This window comes from Staurois parvus, unplaced genomic scaffold (genome assembly GCF_062004578.1).
Source record: "Staurois parvus isolate SC_StPar_1 unplaced genomic scaffold, SC_StPar_1.0 ptg001347l, whole genome shotgun sequence".
NCBI classification, from domain to species: domain Eukaryota; kingdom Metazoa; phylum Chordata; class Amphibia; order Anura; family Ranidae; genus Staurois; species Staurois parvus.
In genome coordinates, this window is record NW_028319143.1 from 63,739 (window position 1) to 86,933 (window position 23,195).

The 23,195-nt window shown below is 46.3% G+C and overlaps 1 protein-coding gene across 1 annotated transcript in view; it reads right to left on the reverse strand.

Annotated features, from left to right (window-relative positions):
- Positions 1-5,146: 5,146 nt before the first annotated feature.
- The window catches only part of FBXO41 (F-box protein 41), a 224,529-nt gene continuing 206,480 nt past the window's right edge, over positions 5,147-23,195 (reverse strand). Inside the window, exon 13 of the mRNA XM_089661500.1 lies at positions 5,147-21,888. Within this exon, the coding sequence (XP_089517626.1) occupies positions 21,826-21,888 (63 nt within the window). The 3' untranslated portion in view covers positions 5,147-21,825. The remainder of the gene's footprint in view (positions 21,889-23,195) is intronic.

Sequence of the window (23,195 nt, forward strand, 5' to 3'; positions counted from 1 at the left end):
GGGATTAACAGGCAAGGATGTTGCTGCTACTACGATTGCACCTAAATCAACCATTTATCGGGTCATCAAGAAATTCAAGGAGAGGTTCAATTGTTGAAAAGAAGGCTTCAGGGCGCCCAAGAAAGGACAGCAAGCGCCAGGAACGTCTCCTAAAGTTGACTCCGCTGCGGGATCGGGGCACCACCAGTGCAGAGCTTTCTGAGGAATGTCAGCAGGCAGGTGTGAGTGCATCAGTGCGGAGAAGACTTCATGCGGATGGCCTGGTGTCAAGAAGGGCAGCAAAGAAGCCACTTCTCTCCAGGAAAAACATCCGGACAGACTGGCATTCTGCAAGAGGCTCGAAATTGTCAGGACAGTACAAATACCTCCAAATTACCCCTTTTTTTTTTTTTTTAAATTAACCACTTCCAGTCCGGACACTTTCCCCCCCTTCCAGTCCGGACACTTTCCCCCCTTCCAGTCCGGACACTTTCCCCCTCTTCCAGTCCGGACACTTTCCCCCCCTTCCAGTCCGGACACTTTCCCCCTCTTCCAGTCCGGACACTTTCCCCCCTTCCAGTCCGGACACTTTCCCCCCCTTCCAGTCCGGACACTTTTCCCCCCTTCCAGTCCGGACACTTTACCCCCCTTCCAGTCCGGACACTTTCCCCCCCCCCTTCCAGTCCGGACACTTTCCCCCCCCCCTTCCAGTCCGGACACTTTTCCCCCCTTCCAGTCCGGACACTTTCCCCCCTTCCAGTCCGGACACTTTCCCCCCCTTCCAGTCCGGACACTTTCCCCTCTTCCAGTCCGGACACTTTTCCCCCCTTCCAGTCCGGAGACTTTCACCCCCTTCCAGTCCGGAGACTTTCCCCCCCTTCCAGTCCGGACACTTTCCCCCCCTTCCAGTCCGGACACTTTCCCCCCCGCTTCCAGTCCGGACACTTTTCCCCCCTTCCAGTCCGGACACTTTTCCCCCCTTCCAGTCCGGACACTTTTCCCCCCTTCCAGTCCGGACACTTTTCCCCCCTTCCAGTCCGGACACTTTCCCCCCCTTCCAGTCCGGACACTTTCCCCCCCTTCCAGTCCGGACACTTTCCCCCCCCCTTCCAGTCCGGACACTTTCCCCCCCCCTTCCAGTCCGGACACTTTCCCCCCCTTCCAGTCCGGACACTTTCCCCCCCTTCCAGTCCGGACACTTTCCCCCCCTTCCAGTCCGGACACTCCCCCCCCCCTTCCAATCCAGGCCAATTTTCAGCTTCCAGCGCTGTCACATTTTGAATGACAATTGCGCGGTCATGCAACACTGTACCCATATGAATTTTTTTGAGACAAATGAAACTTTATATTGGTGGTATTTTATTCACTGCTGGGATTTTTTTTTTTTTTGCTATGTAAATGATAAAGTCCAAACATTTTGAAAGAAAGTTTTTCTTATAAGATTTAGCAAATAAATAATCATTCTTCATAAATCTTGGCCAAAATTTATTCCATTATCTTTTTAGTAAAAAAAAAAAAAAATAACCCAAATTAGTTTATAATCAAAAATTATAATTTTTAAAAAAAGTTTTACTTTTTTTTTTTATATTATTGGTTTTTTTTTTTAACATACGGTCACCCTAGCAGTACAGTGCCACTGTACTACTTTTGGGGGGTGATGAAGATTTTTTTTTTTTTTTTGCACTAATTGCTTTTACACCCATAAAGGCTGTAAAAGCAATCATTTCTCCTCTCTGGCTGCATTCTTGCAGCCATTGAGAAATACTGTGAGCTGTGATTGGTCACAACTTGTCACATGGTACAAGGCTGTTGTGAATACCATGTGAGCTCTGTGATCATTCACAGATTTCACACGTAGTAAGCAATGGTGTCAGAAGTGACATCATTGCTTACTACTCTTCATGTGATCACTGATTGGCCAATCAGTGATCACTTGAGCTGGACCTCACTTAGAGGTCCCGTACAACGATTGGTGTTTTGCTGTGTCCTCCGCACACAGCGGGCACCGGATCGTGGTACTGCGTGCTCCCAGGGAGCGTGCACAAGCAGGGGGCGGGGAGGACGTTTATAAATGGCCACCCACCCCTGCACTGCCACCGTCTGGCTGTTTAAATACATGGGCCAGACGGGAAGTGATTAAGTAAGGTCATATAATGCTTGTGTCCCTTTAAATGGGCCAAAGTATGGAAGGGGTGGTATCTTGCTGTTTGGGGTCCTCCTCCAATCGATGGGCTCTCCTTCCATGGTGGTTGATATAGAAGAATAGATCAAATCATAGTGTATTATCCTTTTAAAACCGTTTTATTAATAAAAAGTAATGCACTCACCTATACTCCATATATTAACCGCTTTGTGCACAAAATATGTCCTCCCAAATTTTTTTCCAGTGGTCAAAATCCTAAAATTACCAGCTGGTGTCAGTATGGAACCATCGAGCGTCGTGATGTCAAAGCCCCTCCCCTACGTGTTACGCCACCGGTCACGTGGCTTCATCACGGGGAATCTTTCCCAGCAGGCCATATCCCTGTGCGATCCCACAGCTATCTAGCAGTTGGGTGCATGGAGGTGAGGGACAACAAGTAATGAAGGTCCACCATCCAGAAATAACATCGTTTCCCAAAAAGCTCAGTTTGGAACACGGGCAAGATCATACAGTGATACTGGCCATACGTTTCTAGGCCGTATACACACTCGAGCATAGCGAATATAAGCCGTTTTCGTGTGCTTATGTGCACTTTTTTGTGCAATTTTGCACGGTTTCATACAGCGCTTATAGGTGTTTTTTGAGCTTTGGCGCTTTTTTTTTTTATTAGCTAATATAGAAAAATATCATCTGTTGCATCACATGTTGCTGGGGTTTTCAGCTTTTCCATCAGCTTATATTTCTTTTTTATTATTATTCTTTTTTTTTTTTTTTTGTTAGGGCAAGCAGTTAGAGTTAAGGTTAACCGCATGCCGCCCAGTCACTGTACATATACGGCGGCAGGGCGGCACTCACAGGCAAAACCACGTTTTAAGACGTGTGTTTTGTAAACAAATAGGGGGAGCGCGCCGCCGCCCTATCTGTCCCGCCGATCACCGCCGCAGATGTGAGTCGCCGGGTCACAGCCATTCCTTAGCGGCTGTGTCCCGGCGATCGTCGGCAAACAGTGACAGAGAGCACAGCTGCAGTAGCTGTGCTGTCTGTCACTTCCCTGTCAGCTCGAGGATGAGCTGATCGACAAAGAAGAGTTTCTCTCTCTCGATCAGCCTTGTCCCGCCCAGTACACACCCCGCCCCCTAGTAAAACACTCCCCTCACTCCTATAACCCTTCCCTGCAAAATAAAGTTAACCCTTCCTCCCCATTGCCATTAGTACAGTGTCAGTGTTTTTTTTTTTTTTTGCACTGATCACTGTATTAGTGTTTTTGGGGATGTCAGTGACCCCAAGTCAGTACCCCGCAATGTCAAAATGTCCGCCGCAGTCCCTCCATAAGTCGCTGGTCGCTGCCATAAGTCGCTGATTGCTGCCATTATTCGCTGATCGCCGCCATTATTAGTATAAAAAAAAACCCTAAAAATCCCAGTATCCTTCCCGCCATTTGTAAACGCTATAACTTTCACGTAAACCAATTAATTTACACGTATTGGGTTTTTTTTTTAGCAAAGACATGTCACAGAATGCATTTTGGCAAAAATTTATGACTAAATTTGATTTTTGCATTTTTTTTTTACTGGACATGTTTTATAGCAAAAAGTCCAAAATATTGTTTTTTTTTCCTCAAAATTTCAGCCTTTTTTTATAGCGCAAAAAATAAAAACCGCACAGGCGATCAAATACCACCGAAAGAAAGCTCAATTTGTGGGGAAAAAAAGATGTAAATTTAATTTATGTACTGTATTGCATGACCGCGCAATTGTCCGTTAAACTAGTGCAGAGCTGTATAGCAGAAAAATGGCGTAAATTGTAGTATTTATACCATAGTTTGTAGACGCTATAACTTCACACAAAGCAATCAATATACACTTTTTTACCAAAAACATGGAGCAGAATACATTTTGGCCTAAATTTATAACCAACTTTGAGTTTACTATATATTTTTTATAGCTGAAAGTAAAAAATATTGTTTTTCTTCAAAATTTTTGGCCTTTTTTTGTTTATAGCGTGAAAAATAAAAAGCGCACAGGTGATCAAATACCACTGAAAGAAAGCTCTATTTGTGTGAAAAAAAGGACGTAAATTTTGTTTTGGGTGCAGCATTGCATGACCGCGCAATTATCAGTTGAAGTAGTGCAGGGCCGAGTAGCAAAAAGAGGCGTGGTCATTAAGGGGGGTAAATCCTCTGGAGGTCAAGTGGTTAAGTTGTAGTACTGAAATAAATGAACTTTTGCACGATATTCTAATGTTTTGAGTTTCACCTGTGTGTGTATGTATATAATTATTACTATTCATTCTATATATATATAATTATAATGTATTTTTATATCTATATATATAAAATGAATAATTGTGTGTGTGTATATGTGTATATATATATATGTATATGTGTATATGTATATGTGTATATATATGTATATATATATGTATATGTGTATGTGTATATATATGTGTGTATATAAATAATAATTACCCAATCCTAAAAAATAAATAAATATAAATAAAATTAAATATAATTTTATTATTTTATTTATATTTATTTATTTTTTAGGATTGGGTAATTATTATTTTATTATTACATATTATTGATTTATTTTATTTTATGTTGATTTTTATTTATTTGTGTAATTATTTTATTTATTTTACATTTATTTATTCATATATTACGATATATTTTTTTTTTTATATTTTCATTTGAGCAGAAAATTGCGCATAAAATACGTGCAACACGCGCGTTTCCATTCATTTCTAAGGGAATAAAAACAAACCAAAAATTAGCAAATCTACCCAATCTCAGCAACAAAGAAAACAGAAAACTCCAGAGCTTCAGGCGACAACTATCTCCATTGAAAATAATTGATTTTTTTTTCCTCAGGCTACAAAATGCTCAGATGTGGATGGGGCCTCACTGGTATATAGAAAGCCGTTTCGCTTTAGAGTCAAGAAAACTTTTTTTTGTGTGTGATTTCCTTTATTCATTTCTTTATCCCTTACCCATGTCCATTTCGAAAAAAGAATTCTGATAAAATCTGAACAGAAATATATCAACTTTTATTCAATTCAAGAAAACATTGCACCAGAGAGGCCAACAATGCAGCACTTGAACCATTAGAAAGTGATCCGATCCGATCCTTGCTTCTGGGTGGTAGAGAATTTTTTTTGTATTTTTTATTTTTTTATTTAATAGAATACAATGATCGTTAATCCTGTATACTCCAGAATAAGAAGACAGATATATAAAGAAACATTTTAGTTTGGCAATCCACATAAAGTCATGAACTTGTCACAATGATAGTGCAAATGAAGAAAATCAAGAAATGGCACTTGTCCTTGTCCCCTCCAGTCCCCCGACCTCACCGTGACACCATGACACCAATACGACGCCGAGCAGGAACAAAACCTTCCAGAATTGGATCTCATAGACCAGGATTGGGCTCTTTAGATACTTTGAACTCATATTTGGCATGTTAGTTCCTCTAAGAAATGAATAAACGTCTGCAGGGAACGAATGTAAACCTCAAACTCCTCTGCAATGTGCAGGATGTAGTTATTATTGATAGTCTGTGGAGGCATCAAACCGTGCAGGACGGGGAGCCGACCGAAGATTGATTCCAAACTGTAATCGGAAGAGTGAGACAGAATTCCTAAAGAAACATTTAGAGCAGTGGTCTGCAAACTGCAGCCCAGGGGCCAGATGTGGCCCTTTGGTAGTCTTGATTCGGCACTTTGGGTACTAGTCCTCCCACCAATATGAGGCACTATTTTTCCCACTGACACCAATGATGGGGCACTATTCCTCCCACTGACACCAACGATGGGGCACTATTCCTCCCACTGACACCAACGATGGGGCACTATTCCTCCCACTGACACCAACGATGGGGCACTATTCCTCCCACTGATACCAACGATGGGGCACTATTCCTCCCACTGACACCAACGATGGGGCACTATTCCTCCCACTGACACCAACGATGGGGCACTTTTCCTCCCACTGACACCAACGATGGGGCACTATTCCTCCCACTGACACCAACGATGGGGCACTATTCCTCCCACTGACACCAACGATGGGGCACTTTTCCTCCCACTGACACCAACGGTGGGGCACTTTTCCTCCCACTGACACCAACGGTGGGGCACTATTCCTTCCACTGACACCAACGATGGGGCACTTTTCCTCCCACTGACACCAACGATGGGGCACTATTCCTCCCACTGACACCAACGATGGGGCACTTTTCCTCCCACTGACACCAACGATGGGGCACTTTTCCTCCCACTGACACCAACGGTGGGGCACTATTCCTTCCACTGACACCAACGATGGGGCACTTTTCCTCCCACTGACACCAACGATGGGGCACTATTCCTCCCACTGACACCAACGATGGGGCACTTTTCCTCCCACTGACACCAACGATGGGGCACTATTCCTCCCACTGACACCAACGATGGGGTCTGCAAACTGCAGCCCAGGGGCCAGATGTGGCCCTTTGGTTGACTTGATCCGGCACTTTGGGTACTAGTCCTCCCACCAATATGAGGCACTATTTTTCTTACTGACACCAATGATGGGGCACTATTCCTCCCACTGACACCAACGATGGGCCACTATTCCTCCCACTGACACCAACGATGGGCCACTATTCCTCCCACACACACCTATGATGGGGCACTATTCCTCCCGCTGACACCAATGATGGGGCACTATTCCTCCCGCTGACACCAATGATGAAGCACTATTCCTGCCACTGACACCAATGATGGGACACTATTCCTCCCGCTGACACCAATGATGGGGCACTATTCCTCCCGCTGACACCAATGATGGGGCACTATTCCTCCCAGTGATACCAAAGATGGGGCACTATTCCTCCCACTGACACCAAAGATGGGGCACTATTCCTCCCACTGACACCAATGATGGGGCATTATTCCTCCCACTGACACCTATGATGGGGCACTATTCCTCCCACTGACACCAATGATGGGGCAGTATTCCTCCCACTGATACCAATGATGGGGCACTATTCCTCCCACTGACACCAATGATGGGGCACTATTCCTCCCACTGACACCAATGATGGGGCACTATTCCTCCCACTGACACCAATGATGGGGCATTATTCCTCCCACTGATACCAATGATGGGGCACTATTCCTCCCACTGACACCAATGATGGGGCACTATTCCTCCCACTGACACCAATGATGGGGCACTATTCCTCCCACTGACACCAATGATGGGGCACTATTGCTCCCACTGACACCAACGATGGGGCACTATTCCTCCCACTGATACCAATGATGGGGCACAATTCCTCCCACTGACACCAATGATGGGGCACTATTCCTCCCACTGATACCAATGATGGGGCACTATTCCTCCCACTGACAACAATGATGGGGCACTATTCCTCCCACTGATACCAATGATGGGGCACTATTCCTCCCACTGATACCAATGATGGGGCACTGTTCCTTTTCCTACTGACCAAAGGCTGTATGTAATTTATTTACTCCCTCTGACCACCAAGCCTAAGGTATTGTTTACTCCCATGGAATCTGGGATATTTTCTGTCCCCACAGGTCACAGTCTGGACCCCCTAAAGTCTGAAGGACAATAGACCAGTCCTTTGTTTGGAAGGTTTGGAGACCCCTGGTCTGGAGACAGTGATATCAGCCTGGAGGGGTACAGTGATACACAAGGCTGGACAAGGGGCTCAAACTTTTAAAGTCTAACTCCACTTTTATTGTTCCTTTAGATAGTTTGGGCCGGACTCCAGCCAATCATGGCAGACGTGGGTCACCAGGACCAGACGTAGGGGAAATTTCCCCAGTGGGGACACAGAAAGCAATAATATACAGATCGATATTCTTAGAAGATGCCCTCACCTTTTTTAAAATTACATTAAATTAATTTCAGTTTACCTGCCAAAGGTTTTGTAGTATTGTCAAGCCAGGCCTAAAATTCAGGCAAATGTAAAATATATAGACACAGCGCCAATAAATTATATAAAGCTGCAAACCTAACCAAAGAAAAGGTACGTGACAAAAAATATATAAAGGAATGCGCTGCATACCAAATCACATGAAAATGCAGATAAATACATAAATAAAATAAAAAATATATTTATAAATGTCCGTAATTCATATATAAATCCAAACACCAATATAAGTGAATAAAAAATCTCTTAAAAAATAAAAAAAAATCTAAAATTCAGGCACCCCTGCCACACAGTACAATATGGCTTGGTCTCCAAATTCCCCCCCTAGACATCTAATTAGGCACCCCATCGCTTGATCACTCTTTTCTCTACTGCACTTAAGAAATATGGCTTGGTAACTTACCTGCACAGGGCCAATCAGCACTGTCCAGAGGTCAGGGGTTCTGCATCCTCCTAGAGCAGAAAGAAAACTCCTACAAGCTTTAACCAGTTTATCTGCTCACTATATCTGGTCTCCCCGAACCCTGCATTCATTATATCTGCTCTCCCCGGACCCTGCATTCACTATATCCGCACTTCCCGGACCCTGCATTCACTATATCTGCTCTCCCCGGACCCTGCATTCACTATATCCGGTCTCCCCGGACCCTGCATTCACTATATCCGCTCTCCCCGGACCCCGCACTCACTATATCTGGCCTCACCGGACCCCGCATTCACTATATCCGCTCTCCCCGGACCCTGCATTCACTATATCTGGTCTCCCCGGACCCCGCATTCACTATATCCGCTCTCCCCGGACCCCGCATTCACTATATCCGGTCTCCCCGGACCCTGCATTCACTATATCCGCTCTCCCCGGACCCCGCATTCACTATATCCGGTCTCCCCAGACCCCGCATTCACTATATCCGGTCTCCTCGGACCCCGCATTCACTATATCTGGTCTCCCTGGACCCTGCATTCACTATATCCGCTCTCCCAGGACCCTGCATTCACTATATCCGCTCTCCCCGGACCCCGCATTCACTATATCCGCTCTCCCCGGACCCCGCATTCACTATATCCGGTCTCCCAGGACCCTGCATTCACTATATCCGCTCTCCCAGGACCCTGCATTCACTATATCCGCTCTCCCCGGACCCCGCATTCACTATATCCGGTCTCCCATAGTACACACAACATGGAAATTTTATTATTTTAGTAAATATCAACTGCTAAATCCCTTTTCTCATCAGCAGTATATAGCAGTCTTGTGACTTCTATCAGTGTCCTGCTGAGCACTGTTTAATCTTATAGGAGAAGCTTTTATTCTCCTTGTCCTATGAGGCTGCATAACCCATGTGTGGACAGCACTGATTGGCCCTGTGTTGATCACATGCATCCTCCCAAAGAAAAAAAAAAGAAACTCTAGCAATACACACCAAACTGAGCATGTGCAGCTTGCCCCCAAGGCTCTGTTCTATGAGCAGATGGATTGGGGACAGTAGAAGAAGGGTAGGATCAGAGAAGACAAGATCAAACAGCCTTTTTATACAGTGCAGAGGATTAACCCCTTAGGTTCCACAGTGAGTATAACAAGCATGCTTTACTGCATCTACAGACTGATTGTACTGTTGGGGGTTCAGGAACACTTTACCTCTTAGTGTGCCGTTGTTTTCTACAAAGGAGCTGAAGTCCCCTCACCTTGTAGACCCCAACACATTCACCTACAGGAAATGGATTTGGTGGAAGGTGAATATATATACCAGAGGCGGACTGTCCATTTGGAAACTCGGGCACTGCCGGAGGGCCCGGGGTCAGTGAGGGGCCCCATGAGATGCCCCTGGTACCTTTCATAGGCTTTTTTGGGTGTGCTTTGAGTGTGGGCGAGGACACAGGGGCCCCATGATCCCCTATTGCCCGGGAACCCTATGAGTTGTCAGTCCGCCTGATTTTATATATATATATATTTTTTTTTTAATGTGTTTTTTTTTTAACATGGTGGGTCTAGAGCAGGCGTAACCCAAACCATATCCTGCGGGCCACATCTTTCCCACCACAAGATGTTATGGGGGGACCAAAGGTGGACTCTGATGTGATGGGGGGGAACTGATGTGAAAGGGGGGCTCTGATGTGATGGGGGGGACTGATGTGAAGGGGGCTCTGATATGATGGGGGGAACTGATATGAAAGGGAGGCTCTAATGTAATGTGAAAGAGGGGCTCTGATATGATGGGGGGATTGATGTGAAAGGGGGGCTCTGATGTGATGGGGGGACTGATGTGAAAGGGGGGCTCTGATGTCATGGGGGGACCGATGTGAAAGTGGGGCTCTGATATAATGAGGGGACTGATGTGAAAGGGGGGCTCTGATGTCATGGCAGGATTGATGTGATGGTGGGGAGGACTGATGTGAAAGGGGGGCTCTGACGTGATGGGGGGACTGATATTAAAGGGGGGCTCTGACATGATGGGGGGACTGATGTGAAAGGGAGGCTCTGATGTTATGGGGGGACCGATGTGAAAGTGGGGCTCTGATATAATGAGGGGACTGATGTGAAAGGGGGGCTCTGATGTCATGGCAGGATTGATGTGATGGTGGGGAGGACTGATGTGAAAGGGGGGCTCTGACGTGATGGGGGGACTGATATTAAAGGGGGGCTCTGACATGATGGGGGGACTGATGTGAAAGGGGGGCTCTAATGTGATGGGGGGACTGATGTGAAAGGGGGGCTCTGATATGATAGGGGACTGATGTGAAAGGTGGGGCTCTGATGTGATGGGGGACTGATGTGAAAGGAGGGCTCTGATGTGATAAGGGGACTGATGTGAAAGGGGGGCTCTGATGTGATAAGGGGACTGATGTGAAAGGAGGGCTCTGATGTGATAAGGGGACTGATGTGAAAGGGGGGCTCTGATATGATGGGGGAGAAACTGATGTGATGAGGGAGGCTCTGATATGATGGAGGGGACTGATGTCAAAGGGGGGCTCTGATGTGATGGGGGGAATGTTGTGAAAGAGGGCTCTTATATGGTCGGGGGGCTGATGTGAAAGGGGGCCTCTGATATGATGGAGGAAATGATTTGAAAGGGGGGCTCTGATGTCATGGTGGGATTGATGTGATGGTAGGGAGGACTGATGTGAAAGGGGGGCTCTGATGTGATGGGGGGACTGACGTGAAGGGGGGCTCTGATATAATAGAGGAAATGATTTGAAAGGGGGGCTCTGATGTCATGGCGGGATTGATGTGAAATTGGGGAGGACTGATGTGAAAGGGGGGCTCTGATATGATGGGGGGACTGATGTAAAAGGGGTAGCTCTGATGTCATGGGGGAACCAATGTGAAAGGGGGTCCCTGATGTGATGTTGTGACTGATGTGAAAGGGGGCGCTGATGTAATGGGGGGCTCTGATGTGATGAGGGGACTGGTTTGAAAGGGGGGCTCTGATGTGATGGGGGAAACAGATGTGAAAGTGGGGCTCTGATATGATGGGGGGACTGATGTAAAAGGGGGGCTGTGATATGATGGGGGGCCTGATGTAAAAGGGGGGCTCTGATGTGATGGGGGGACTTATGTAAAAGGGGGGCTCTGATGTGATGGGGGGACTGATGTAAAAGGGGGGCTCTGTTGTGATCAGGGAAACAGATGTGAAAGGCGGAGCTGATGTAACAGGGGGGCTCTGATGTGAAAGGGGGGGCTCTGATGTGATGGAGGGACTGATGTGAAAGAGGGGCTCTGGTGTGATGGGGGAGGACTGATGTGAAAGGGGGGCTCTGATGTGATGGGGGTACTGATGTGAAAGGGGGGCTCTAATGTGATGGAGGGACTGATGTGAAACAGGGGCTCTGGTGTGATGGGGGGGACTGATGTGAAAGGGGGCTCGGATATGATGGTGGGACTGATGTGAAAAGGGGGCTCTGGTGTGATGGGGGGGACTGATGTGAAAGGGGGGCTCAGATATGATGGGGGGGGGCTAATGTGAAAGGAGGGTTCTGATGTCATGGGGAGGACTGATGTGAAAGGGGGACTCTGTGATGAGGGGACTCATGTGAAAGGGGGTCTCTGAGGTGATGGGTGAAACTGATGTGAAAGAGAGGCTCTGAAATGATGGGGGGACTGCTGTGAAAGGGGGGCTCTGATGTGATGGGGGGACTGATGTGAAAGGGGGGCTCTGATATGATGGGGGGGACTGATGTGAAAGGGGGGCTCTAATGTGATGGAAGGACTTATGTAAAAGGGGGGCTCTGATATGATAGGGGGACTGCTGTGAAAGGGGGTCTCTGATATAATGGGGGGCTGATGTAAAAGGGGGGCTCTGATGTCATGGGGGGGTACTGATGTGATGGGGAGGGACTAATGTGAAAGGGGGACTCTGATGTGATGCAGTGACTGATGTAGAAGGGGGGACTGATGTGAAAGGGGGGGGGGGGCTCTGATGTAATTGGGGGACATCAGATGTTAAGTTGTTTCTTGGCGTATGTTCATTCATCCTTTAGAATTCTTTCAGGCTGGCCAATGTGTGTAAAGTGAGCGATGTGGCTATTTTACATTTGGGACCCCTGATGTGAGAAGATACATGGACCTCCTATTTGGATACATGTTCCTCTTTTAACCCCTTCCCTCTGCACCTCCCGGCCCTTTAAGAGTTTCAGAAGCTGGGAGGCGGGGTTTAGGGATCATGTGACCGCCGTGACACGTGGCCAAACCGGAATACCAAACCCATGAAGGAACTGACCAATACCTAGAAAACCTTTGGCAGATAAAAGGTTAACCTGTCACGTAATATTTAGGGTCTTCTATTGCATCTTTGTCTTCTAACATACATCTTTTTTTTTTTCTCAATACATACGACATATAGAGCTTTCTATAAAAATAAAGACAACAAGTGCTATGTGTCCTTCACTCAGTGTTATGTCTAGAGAGACATTCACCTAAGGCAGTGGTCTTCAAACTGTGGCCCTGTGGCCGGATGCGGTTGGCACTGACACCAACAATGCGGCACAATTCCTGCCACTCACACCAAAATATGGGGTACTATTCCTTCCACTGACACCAACGGTGGGGCATAATTCCTGCCACTGACAACAAATATGGGGCACTATTCTCCCACTGACACCAACTATTTCTCCTTCTAATACCAAAGATCAGGCATTGTTTTCTCCCACTGGGCACAGTCTGGCCCCCCTAAAGTCTGAAGGACAATAAATTGGCCCTTTCTTTAGAAAGTTTGGAGACCCCTGATCAAAGGGATAAGATGAGGATAGGTGGTTCAGCAGGTAGACGTTTCAAGTCGACAGCACTCGTCTCTAACTAAACTAGAACTGGACACGTTATACTAGGAAGGGCACATTAAAGTCAACCTTTCACAGGAGGTGAGGCTACAGTAGACAAAAAACACCATCAGCATCACTTTCATTCCTCTACTCTTGGCAGGGTTGAGAGGAAGAAGCTAGAGGATACCAATCAAGCCTTCAATTTTCTTCTGCCATGGGCTTCAATAAGTTCCCAGGCCAGCTGAGAGGTCTAATGCCAAGTCTACCCCCACATGTTCCTCTAGGGCAGGGGTGGGCAACTGTGGCCCTCCAGCTGTTGGTGAACTACACGTCCCATCATCCACCCATGGGTATCCGTCCATATAGCTAACTCAAACCCATATTATAATGATAGATGTTTTTGGGGCTGTGGCCAGCGCAGGGATGAGATCCACACTTGGTGGTCCTGCCCCCCACTTGGTGGGCTGCCTTTGGGAGTCATGCTTGTAACTGTCAGTTTTGCAATGCCTCATGGGACTTGATGTTCTACAACAGCTGGAGGGCCACAGTTGCCCACCCCTGCTCTAGGGCAAGTCCAGCATCTCCCTCTTAGGACACCCTCTCTTTCCTTGTTTATTCCCCCTTTCTAACTGGAAGTCCACAGTGCAGTCCAAGTCACAACTCTTTCCCATTGCTCTACATCAGTGATTGCCAACTGTGGTAGATGTACCAAAGAACCCATTTGGTTGTCTGTAAAGGTTCTCATTTATCACTTTCAGCCTGTTCTTGGACAATCAATAAATGCCTTCACACATTTCATGGTGATCGGGTTAAGGTGTCTGTTGGGGTATCTACATGAAACTCATTAAAACTGAAAAAGTAGCTTGGAGAAGTTACGAAACATCTTCCACACTGCAGAAGTCTAGCTGAATGTGACTAGATACTACTAGGTATTGCAGGACCCGGATAAATGATAACCCTCACAGACACCCAAACAGGTACTTTGTTTTCTGCATTTTGGGGAGACATTCCAGCAGATGTTTACTCCAGTCACAAACATCTGGTAGTCCAGCTGGCAATGGGCCATCTACTCAGACCTCATTCACACTAGTGGAGCTCTAGGACCTCCTATGAGCTACTCTCCAGTCTGACCAACTTCTGTATACTGTGTCTGCCCACTAAAAGCTTCTGTTACTTTTATACCATGATAAGGGGTGCATACTTCTTGTCTTCCTACATCAAAACTTTGGCTTTAATACACTGAAAATCTCCTGGAGACCAACTCTTCAAGACTACACAAAGAAAAAAAACTGCAGATGGGAACATGGCTGCTTCCTAAGAGCTCTGCCCTGTGAGGCCCTTTAGACAACTTAGATCATCCCAACTTTGCTCGTGGCAACCTCCCCGCTGATGTTCATGTCCATCCAAGCACATGCTGCATACATACACTGCATAGGTACGAAGGCAATCAGTTTTTATAATGTCATTCAAAGGTTAAAAGTTGCAATTAACAAAATATTTTTAAAGCTGTTTTTTGGTATTAATAGACTACAGCAGGTTCAGGATTTCTGCCGCAGATCTTGAGCAAACAAAAGATTTCTATCTTGAAGTGAACCTGTCCTTGCCATTAATCCAGCCATAGGAGTGCCTGAAATCTCAGGCCGATGTAAGATGTCAGTTAAAAACTTTTTGATAGTGGAAAGACCAGCCCTCCCCTCCCCTCCCACCTTTCATATGTTCCTTTTGGCTCATCACTATGGCAAAGTTGACATCCATTAGCATGTGGTTTGGTAGATCACCAACACTGAAGGGGTGCACATTAAAACTATGTGGACACCTGAACATCACACCTAACCATTTGGTCAAAAATACCATAAAAGTGAACCCCCCCCAACGATGGAGTTGAGAATTTTCGAGTAAAGGGTACTGCATACAAAGAAATGTTCAACAATTGTCTTACCACAATGTGCTATCTTCTATTAACAGTGTGTGAGCATGTCTGTGCCACTGTGCACAAAGCCAGGTCCACGGTTTGACCAGTTTGGTGTGGAGGAACTAAACTGTCCTGCACAGAACCCTGACCTCAACCCTACTGAACACAGAGCCCTGACCTCAACCCTACCGAACACAGAGCCCTGACCTCAACCCTACCGAACACAGAGCCCTGACCTCAACCCTACCGAACACAGAACCCTGACCTCAACCCTACCGAACACAGAACCCTGACCTCAACCCTACCGAACACAGAGCCCTGACCTCAACCCTACCGAACACAGAACCCTGACCTCAACCGTACCGAACACAGAACCCTGACCTCAACCGTACCAAACACAGAACCCTGACCTCAACCCTACCGAACACAGAGCCCTGACCTCAACCCTACCGAACACAGAGCCCTGACAACCCTACCGAACACAGAGCCCTGACCTCAACCCTACCGAACACAGAGCCCTGACCTCAACCCTACCGAACACAGAGCCCTGACCTCAACCCTACCGAACACAGAGCCGTGACCTCAACCCTACCGAACACAGAGCCCTGACCTCAACCCTACCGAACACAGAGCCCTGACCTCAACCCTACCAAACACAGAGCCCTGACTTCAGTCCTACGGAACACAGACCCCTGACCTCAGCCCCACGGAACACAGAGCCCTGACCTCAACCCTACCGAACACAGAGCTCTGACCTCAACCTTACCGAATACAAAGCCCTGACCTCAACCCTACCGAACACAGAGCCTTGACCTCAACCCTACTGAACAAAGAGCCCTGACCTCAACCCTACTGAACACAGAGCCCTGACTTCAATTCTACCGAATACGCTCACCAACCTCACTGTCCAGCATTGGTACCTGACCTTCCAAATGCTCCTTTTGGTTTAATGGGCACATTCCCACAGACACACTTTAAAATCATGTGGAAAGCATTCCCTATAGAGTGGAGGCTGTTAAAGCCGCAAAGAAGAGGAGGTAATGGGATATCCAGTAAGTTTATATACTGTATGATAGTCAGGTGTCCACAAACCTTTGCCCATATACCGAACACGCAGGCACACGTTGCTCTTGCGGCTTGTTCGGTGCCATATTGCGCTGACTTTTTTTTTTCTTTTTTTTTAAATAGAAAATCTGAGTAACACCATCACTCATCCATGCATAAAGGGATGCAAGCGTTGCAGCTTTTGCCACTACAACACTGCGACTGCTCAGGTAATGATAATGAGCATACCTTTCCATTTAGGACATGGTGAAACAAAGAGCCTTTAGAACAGAGAAAGGTAAAAAGCAGCACAAATGTTTGCTAAAATCCTTACAATTCACATAGCTCACCTAGCTGTAACTGAATTTTTATTCTAACAAACGTGGAGTCACTCTTACTTTGAAATTTTGGTTTAGGAGGACTAGAGCGATTCTACCATATGAAAGTTGCTATATTGGAGGGTCTTGGGAGTATAGGATGTAGCTTACACCCATCATGGTGTTCTCTATCTTTTGCTGTCCTTAACTAAGTACCATACACTTGCTTCTTAAAGCAACCCTGTCACCTTTCTCATTCAAGACAGACTGACAGAGCGCATTTAGAGCTCACCCCAGACCACCATAAACATGTCTTCCCAGCACTCCCTGGATGCTCCTTCCTCCATTGCAAACAACGCAAAATACCTGGTGGTAGCCTGTGTTGGCACTCTCTTTGGCCCATTACTTTTGGAGTTCTATTCATTCCTCAACTTCCAGATTGGGTATGCTTACTGTTGAATCATGTGACCTCTTACTTGAGGACAATATGTCCCACAATCCCTTGTTCTCAACCCATAAAATGCATGCTTGTCCACTGTAATACTATGATATGACCTTCTGCGTGCTTGTGCCCAGCCCATAATATGCAGGCATGCCCACTATAATGCAAACCAGGTGGCCTCCTGTGTCCTTGTGCCCAGCCCAAAAATCGCATGGCCTCCCACTGTAATATAACCAGGTGGCCTCCTGTGTCCTTGTGCCCAGCTCATAAATCACATGGCCTCCCACTGTAATATAATCAGTTGGCCTCCTGTGTCTTGGTGCTTATCCCATAAATCACATGACCTCCCACTGTAATATAACCAGTTGGCCTCCTGTGTCCTTGTGCCCAGCCCATAAATCACATGGCCTCCCACTGTAATATAACCAGTTGGCCTCCTGTGTCCTTGTGCCCAGCCCATAAATTGCATGGCCTCTCACTGTAATATAACCAGGTGGCCTCCTGTGTCCTTGTTCCCAGCCCTTAAATTGCATGGCCTCCCACTGTAATATAACCAGGTGGCCTCCTGTGTCCTTGTTCCCAGCCCTTAAATCGCATGGCCTCCCACTGTAATATAACCAGGTGGCCTCCTGTGTACTTGTTCCCAGCCCATAAATCGCATGGCCTCCCACTGTAATATAACCAGGTGGCCTCCTGTATCCTTGTGCCCAGCTCATAAATCGCATGGCCTCCCACTGTAATATAACCAGGTGGCCTCCTGCGTACTTGTTCCCAGCCAATAAATCACATGGCCTCCCACTGTATAATAATCAGATGGCCTCCTGGTTCTTGGAGCTCAGCCCATAAATCACATGGCCTCCCACTGTTATATAACCAGGTGGCCTCCTGTGTCCTTGTGCCCAGCCCATAAATTGCATGGCCTCCCACTGTAATATAATCAGGTAGCCTCCTGGGTCTTGGCGCTCAGCCCATAAATCACATGGCCTCCCACTGTAATATAATCAGGTGGCCTCCTGGTTCTTGTGCCCAGCCCATAAATGGCATGGCCTCCCACTGTAATATAACCAGGTGGCCTCCTGTGTATTTGTTCCCAGCCCATAAATCACATGGCCTCCCACTGTAATATAACCAGGTGGCCTCCTGTGTCCTTGTGCCCAGCTCATAAATCACATGGCCTCCCACTGTAATATAACCAGGTGGCCTCCTGTGTCCTTGTGCCCAGCCCATAAATCACATGGCCTCCCACTGTAATATAACCAGGTGGCCTCCTGGTTCTTGGTGCTCAACCCATAAATGGCATGGCCTCCCACTGCAATATAATCAGGTGGCCTCCTGGTTCTTGGTGCTCAGCCCATACTGCACGTGTGCCGATCTAATAGGACTTCAGCAAGTCTATCCTCTCAAACCCACCATAGTCATGGCTGGGAGCATACCAGGAGCATGCACACTACAGTGGTTCCAGACACGCACAGGCACAAGCTGCAGAGGCGGCAGCAACAATTGAAGAACATTAAGTATGGTGCTACATATACATTTTGTCTTTCTTTAGCAAGGGCTTAATAACATTTCAGGTCTCCTTCCAGGGTTGTAAAACCTAAAGAGAAAGCCAGTTTAAATAAAACAGATCTATAAATGACATTTACAGACATTGATGACATAACTACAGGTACTTTGTAACCAATATGATGTTTGACACAACATTACTATTGTAGGGACAATATTTTCCTGCGCACCCTTCTCCTCCCTTCTGTGTGCAAGATGCTGCTGACGGCCTTTTCAGAGCCGGACATGGCACTCGGCTAGACAAATGTTAAAGCAGTTTAAAATATATGAAGTCCCATCTGAGTAGGGGACATTTACGCTTGCTACAACGAAAACTCAAGGAAAATTTTTCTAGGTACATCTATAAAGGGTGGTTGTACTTGGCAAGTATGGTATGGCATTCAGATGATGCTTGATCATTGTTAAGGAGCATAACGCGTACTAAGAAATAATCCCCCACAGCCAGGGGCGGACTGACCATTGGGGAACTCGGGCACTGCCCGAAGTCAGTAGGGGGCCCCATGAAATATCCCTGGTACCTTTCATAGGCTTTTTTGGGTGTGGGTTGAATGTGGGCGAGGACACATGGGCCCCACGATCCCCTATTGCCCGGGGGCCCCATGAGATGTCAGTCCGACCCTGCCCACAGCTCTACAACTTTAGAAGTACCACCAGCCTAAACCATGGACACCGGACAGGACAAGTCCATGGATTCATGCTGTATACACCACTTTCTGACCCTTGCCACCTGCACGTTGTGTTGGAACCTTGGTATGGTCAGTCCAAGCTGGGCTTCTCCAGTCTTTACTGATTTAGTTCTGGTTGCCCTGTTCCTGCTTTTGGCTGATTTTCCTATTCTTAGCTGGCATGAATTGACCTGTCCCCATCTTTTATGGCCCCTCCTCTTTGAGGATCCATGTGTTGAGCATTCAGACTTGGCCAGGGCTATGTGTGATGGGACCCCACAGCAGACTCATAAAAGCAGAACTTCAGTCACACTAAAGATAAAAATGAATTGGCAAATAGAATAACTTTGCTGAGATACTCAGCTTCAGCTCAGATTTCCCCTACGAATATGTTTTTTTTTCTTCCATTGGATGTCCTTAGTCTGATGGCCATTATCCTTCAACCCACTTCTTCTGTGCCTATGTCATCTTGGATCCACCCCAAGCCTGTGACCGGACCCCATAGCAGACTCATAAAAACAGAACTTCAGTCACACTAAAGATAAAAATGAATTGGCAAATAGAATAACTTTGCTGAAATACGCAGCTTCAGCTCAGATTTCCCCTACGGTTATTTTTTTTTCTACCATTGTATGCCCTTAGTCTGATGGCCATTATCCTTCAACCCACTTCCTCTGTGCCTATGTCATCTTGGATCCACCCCAAGCCTGTGACTGGACAAATGAAAGGAGAAGCCGCGCAGTGATGAGCTGACCTCGCTGTCACTTTGTTTTCCCCTCCTATCAGCATGCCTTCTATCAGCACATGAACTGATTGGCTCCTTGGGCAAGAGGCTGATACCAGGTCAAATTCAGGTACTTACACTGCTTGCATTTTAAAAATGCATTTAATGATGCATTAATGATTACAGAGCTGCAATTATGTGTGTGTCTTTCATGTCTGCCTAGAGTTCAGCTTTAAGGGCACCCCTGCCTCTCTAATCTCCATCTCAAAGACAATCCCTCTAATGACCAAGAATAGTAACTGCTTCCAAGGCAATCTTCTAGAGGATTCAAAATGATATATACTCTTTTCTTGCCAAGTGCAATTGCTACCTCCATACAACGCTGTGTAGCCAAACAGTTCTGGGCCCCATAGTAGTTGCATGGTCTGCTATGGACATAGTTACATACTTGAATGTGGCCTTCTGAACAGCAGTGCTGCAATATGCGGTTGTTGGTGCAACTCTAGACTTCTTGCCAGCTTAACCCCATCCCGGTGTTCTCCTCTTTCCTCTCTCACTAACAGAACTACTGCCTGACGGACGCTTTCTTCACCACTCCATGTAAACTCTGGACACCACAGTGCCTGAAACCTCAGCTAAGATGAGTTTCTCTTAGTTTCTCAGTTTTTCTTTTTTCACAGTTGCTAAGATGCCTCTGCCCATTATAACCATTCTTCGATCAAGGATAGTTAGATCACACGCCTACAACTTTTGGTAGAACAAATGAACCTCTTGACCATCCATTGAGCTTCTAGGCGTACTTAATAAAGAGGCCAATGAGTCTATGATTATTCATGGCTTTTTCTGTAAATAAACTGATGTTTTGAAGGTTAGTGGTCCTTTCCAACTTCACGAATGGTTCACCATAAAGTGCTAATGTTCTCATCTCTCGCATGGACCCCAAATCTCTGACCAACAGAATACTGTCTGCCATCTATGAGAAATAAGCTGGATAATGAAGAAAAGAGTTATGTTATAGCACCATGTACATACGAAGGCCGCAAAGTTCTTGTAGACAGCTTGACAAAACACTGGATGGATGGATGCATGCTCCATGAAGGCTTCTTGAAGGTTTAGTAAACCGTTTTTCTTGGCTGGTGGCTCCATGAAGATGGAGGCTGTAGCTCTGTGGATACACAGGATTCTTGAGGGTGATACATTGTATTATATAACTGCCAACGAGTCTTATTGCCTTCTGAAAATACATTGTAGCTCAGTCGGGGCACTTTGCACGATGGACAGCTGATGGTCTTCATCCTCTCTATATACTCTACCTCTGAACATAAATTAACTGGAATACCAATTGGCTTCCATTGATGCTCTTTTTTTCTTAAATAATAGCATATATTTATATATTTATCTTTAAAATATTGATATATATTAATATACAGATTTATAAGTATATCTCACGTGACAGAAACACAAAGAATACGATCCACACAGACATTAGGAAAATCTTGGAATCGCCTGCAGTGCTACACATACCGGGAGCGGACCCGTCGGACGCCGCTCAATTTTGGGCTGCTGCAGTGAAGTTACACTGAAAATGTACAATAAAGACTCTGTCTGAGAACCCTGGAGGTTAGTGTTACCCTTTTCGGCGCCAAGGGAGGGGCCCTGTCAGTGGGCGTGTCCCTCTATTGCACTGCTGTAGTCAGATGTTCCAAAGACACTTTCTTGGAAGCAGGTTTTTGGCAATTGGTCTTGGTGGCACTTCCCATGATGAGACGGCACTGTTCAGTCTAGGTGTCGGAGGAGACTTGAGGATCACAAAGTCTATTTCCTATAAAGCGAGATTAGCAGCCTTCCTCCACCTTAATGTGTAGAATCTTTGAGAAGCCCGGCCTCTTCTTAAGAGCCTAAAACACAGAAAAATGTAGTCAGTACATTTGTGAACACTGCCATTCATAATTCTATGTTCTGCCTCTGGAGTTTGGCTAGTTAAAATGTATGTACAGTTGCAAGAAAAAGTATGTGAACCCCTTGGGATTACGTGGAGTTTTGCATGAATTGGGCATAAAATGTGCTCTGAACGTCATCTAAGTCACAACAATAGAAGAACACAGTCTGCTGAACATAATACTACACAAACATTAGATGTTGCCATGGTTTAATTGCACATAACATGTAAACATTCACAGTGCAGGGAGGAAAAAGTATGTGAGGCACTAGCTTAATGACTTCTCCCAGAGCTAATTGGAGCCAGGAGTGAGCCAACCTTGACTTCAATCAGTGTGATGATATTGGATGTGTTGCTGACAGCTGTCCTGCCCTTAAAAAACACACACCTGTTTTGGGTTTACTGGTTTCAAGAAGCACTGTCTGATGTGAACCATGCCTCGCAGAAAAGAGCTCTCAGAAGACCTACGATCAAGAATTGTTGACTTGCATGAAGCTGGAAAGGGTTATAAAAGTATCTCCAAAAGCCTTGATGTTCATGTGTCCACGGTAAGACAGACTGTCTACCAATGGAGAAAGTTTAGCACTGCTGCTACTCTCCCTAGGCGTGGTCGTCCTGTAAAAATGACTGCAAGAGCACAGCGCAGAATGCTGCATGAGGTAAAGAAGAAACCCAGAGTGTCAGCTAAAGACCTACAGAAATCTCTGGCACATACTAACATTTTTGTTGACACATCTACAATAAGGAAAACATGAAACAAGAATGGAGTACATGGGAGGACACCACGGAGGAAGCCATTGCTGTCCAAAAAGAAGATTGCAGCACGTTTGAAGTTTGCAAAAGAGCACCTGGATGTTCCACAGCACTACTGGCAAAATATACTGTGGACAGATGGAACCAAGATTGAGTTGTTTGGGAAGAACACACAACACTATGTGTGGAGAAAAAAAGGTACAGCACACCAACATCAAAACCTCATCCCCACTGTGAAACATGGCGGAGGGAGCATCATGGTTTGGGGCTGCTTTGCTGCCTCAGGGCCTGGACGGATTGTTGTCATTGATGGGAAAATGAATTCCAGAGTTTATCAAGACATTTAGCAGGAAAACGTACGACCATCTGTCCGCCAACTGAAGCTCCGCAGAGGATGGGTGATGCAACAGGACAATGACCCAAAGCATACAAGTAATTCAACAAAACAATGGCTGCAACAGCACAGAATACGCTTTCTGGAGTGGCCCAGTCAGAGTCCTGACCTCAACCTGA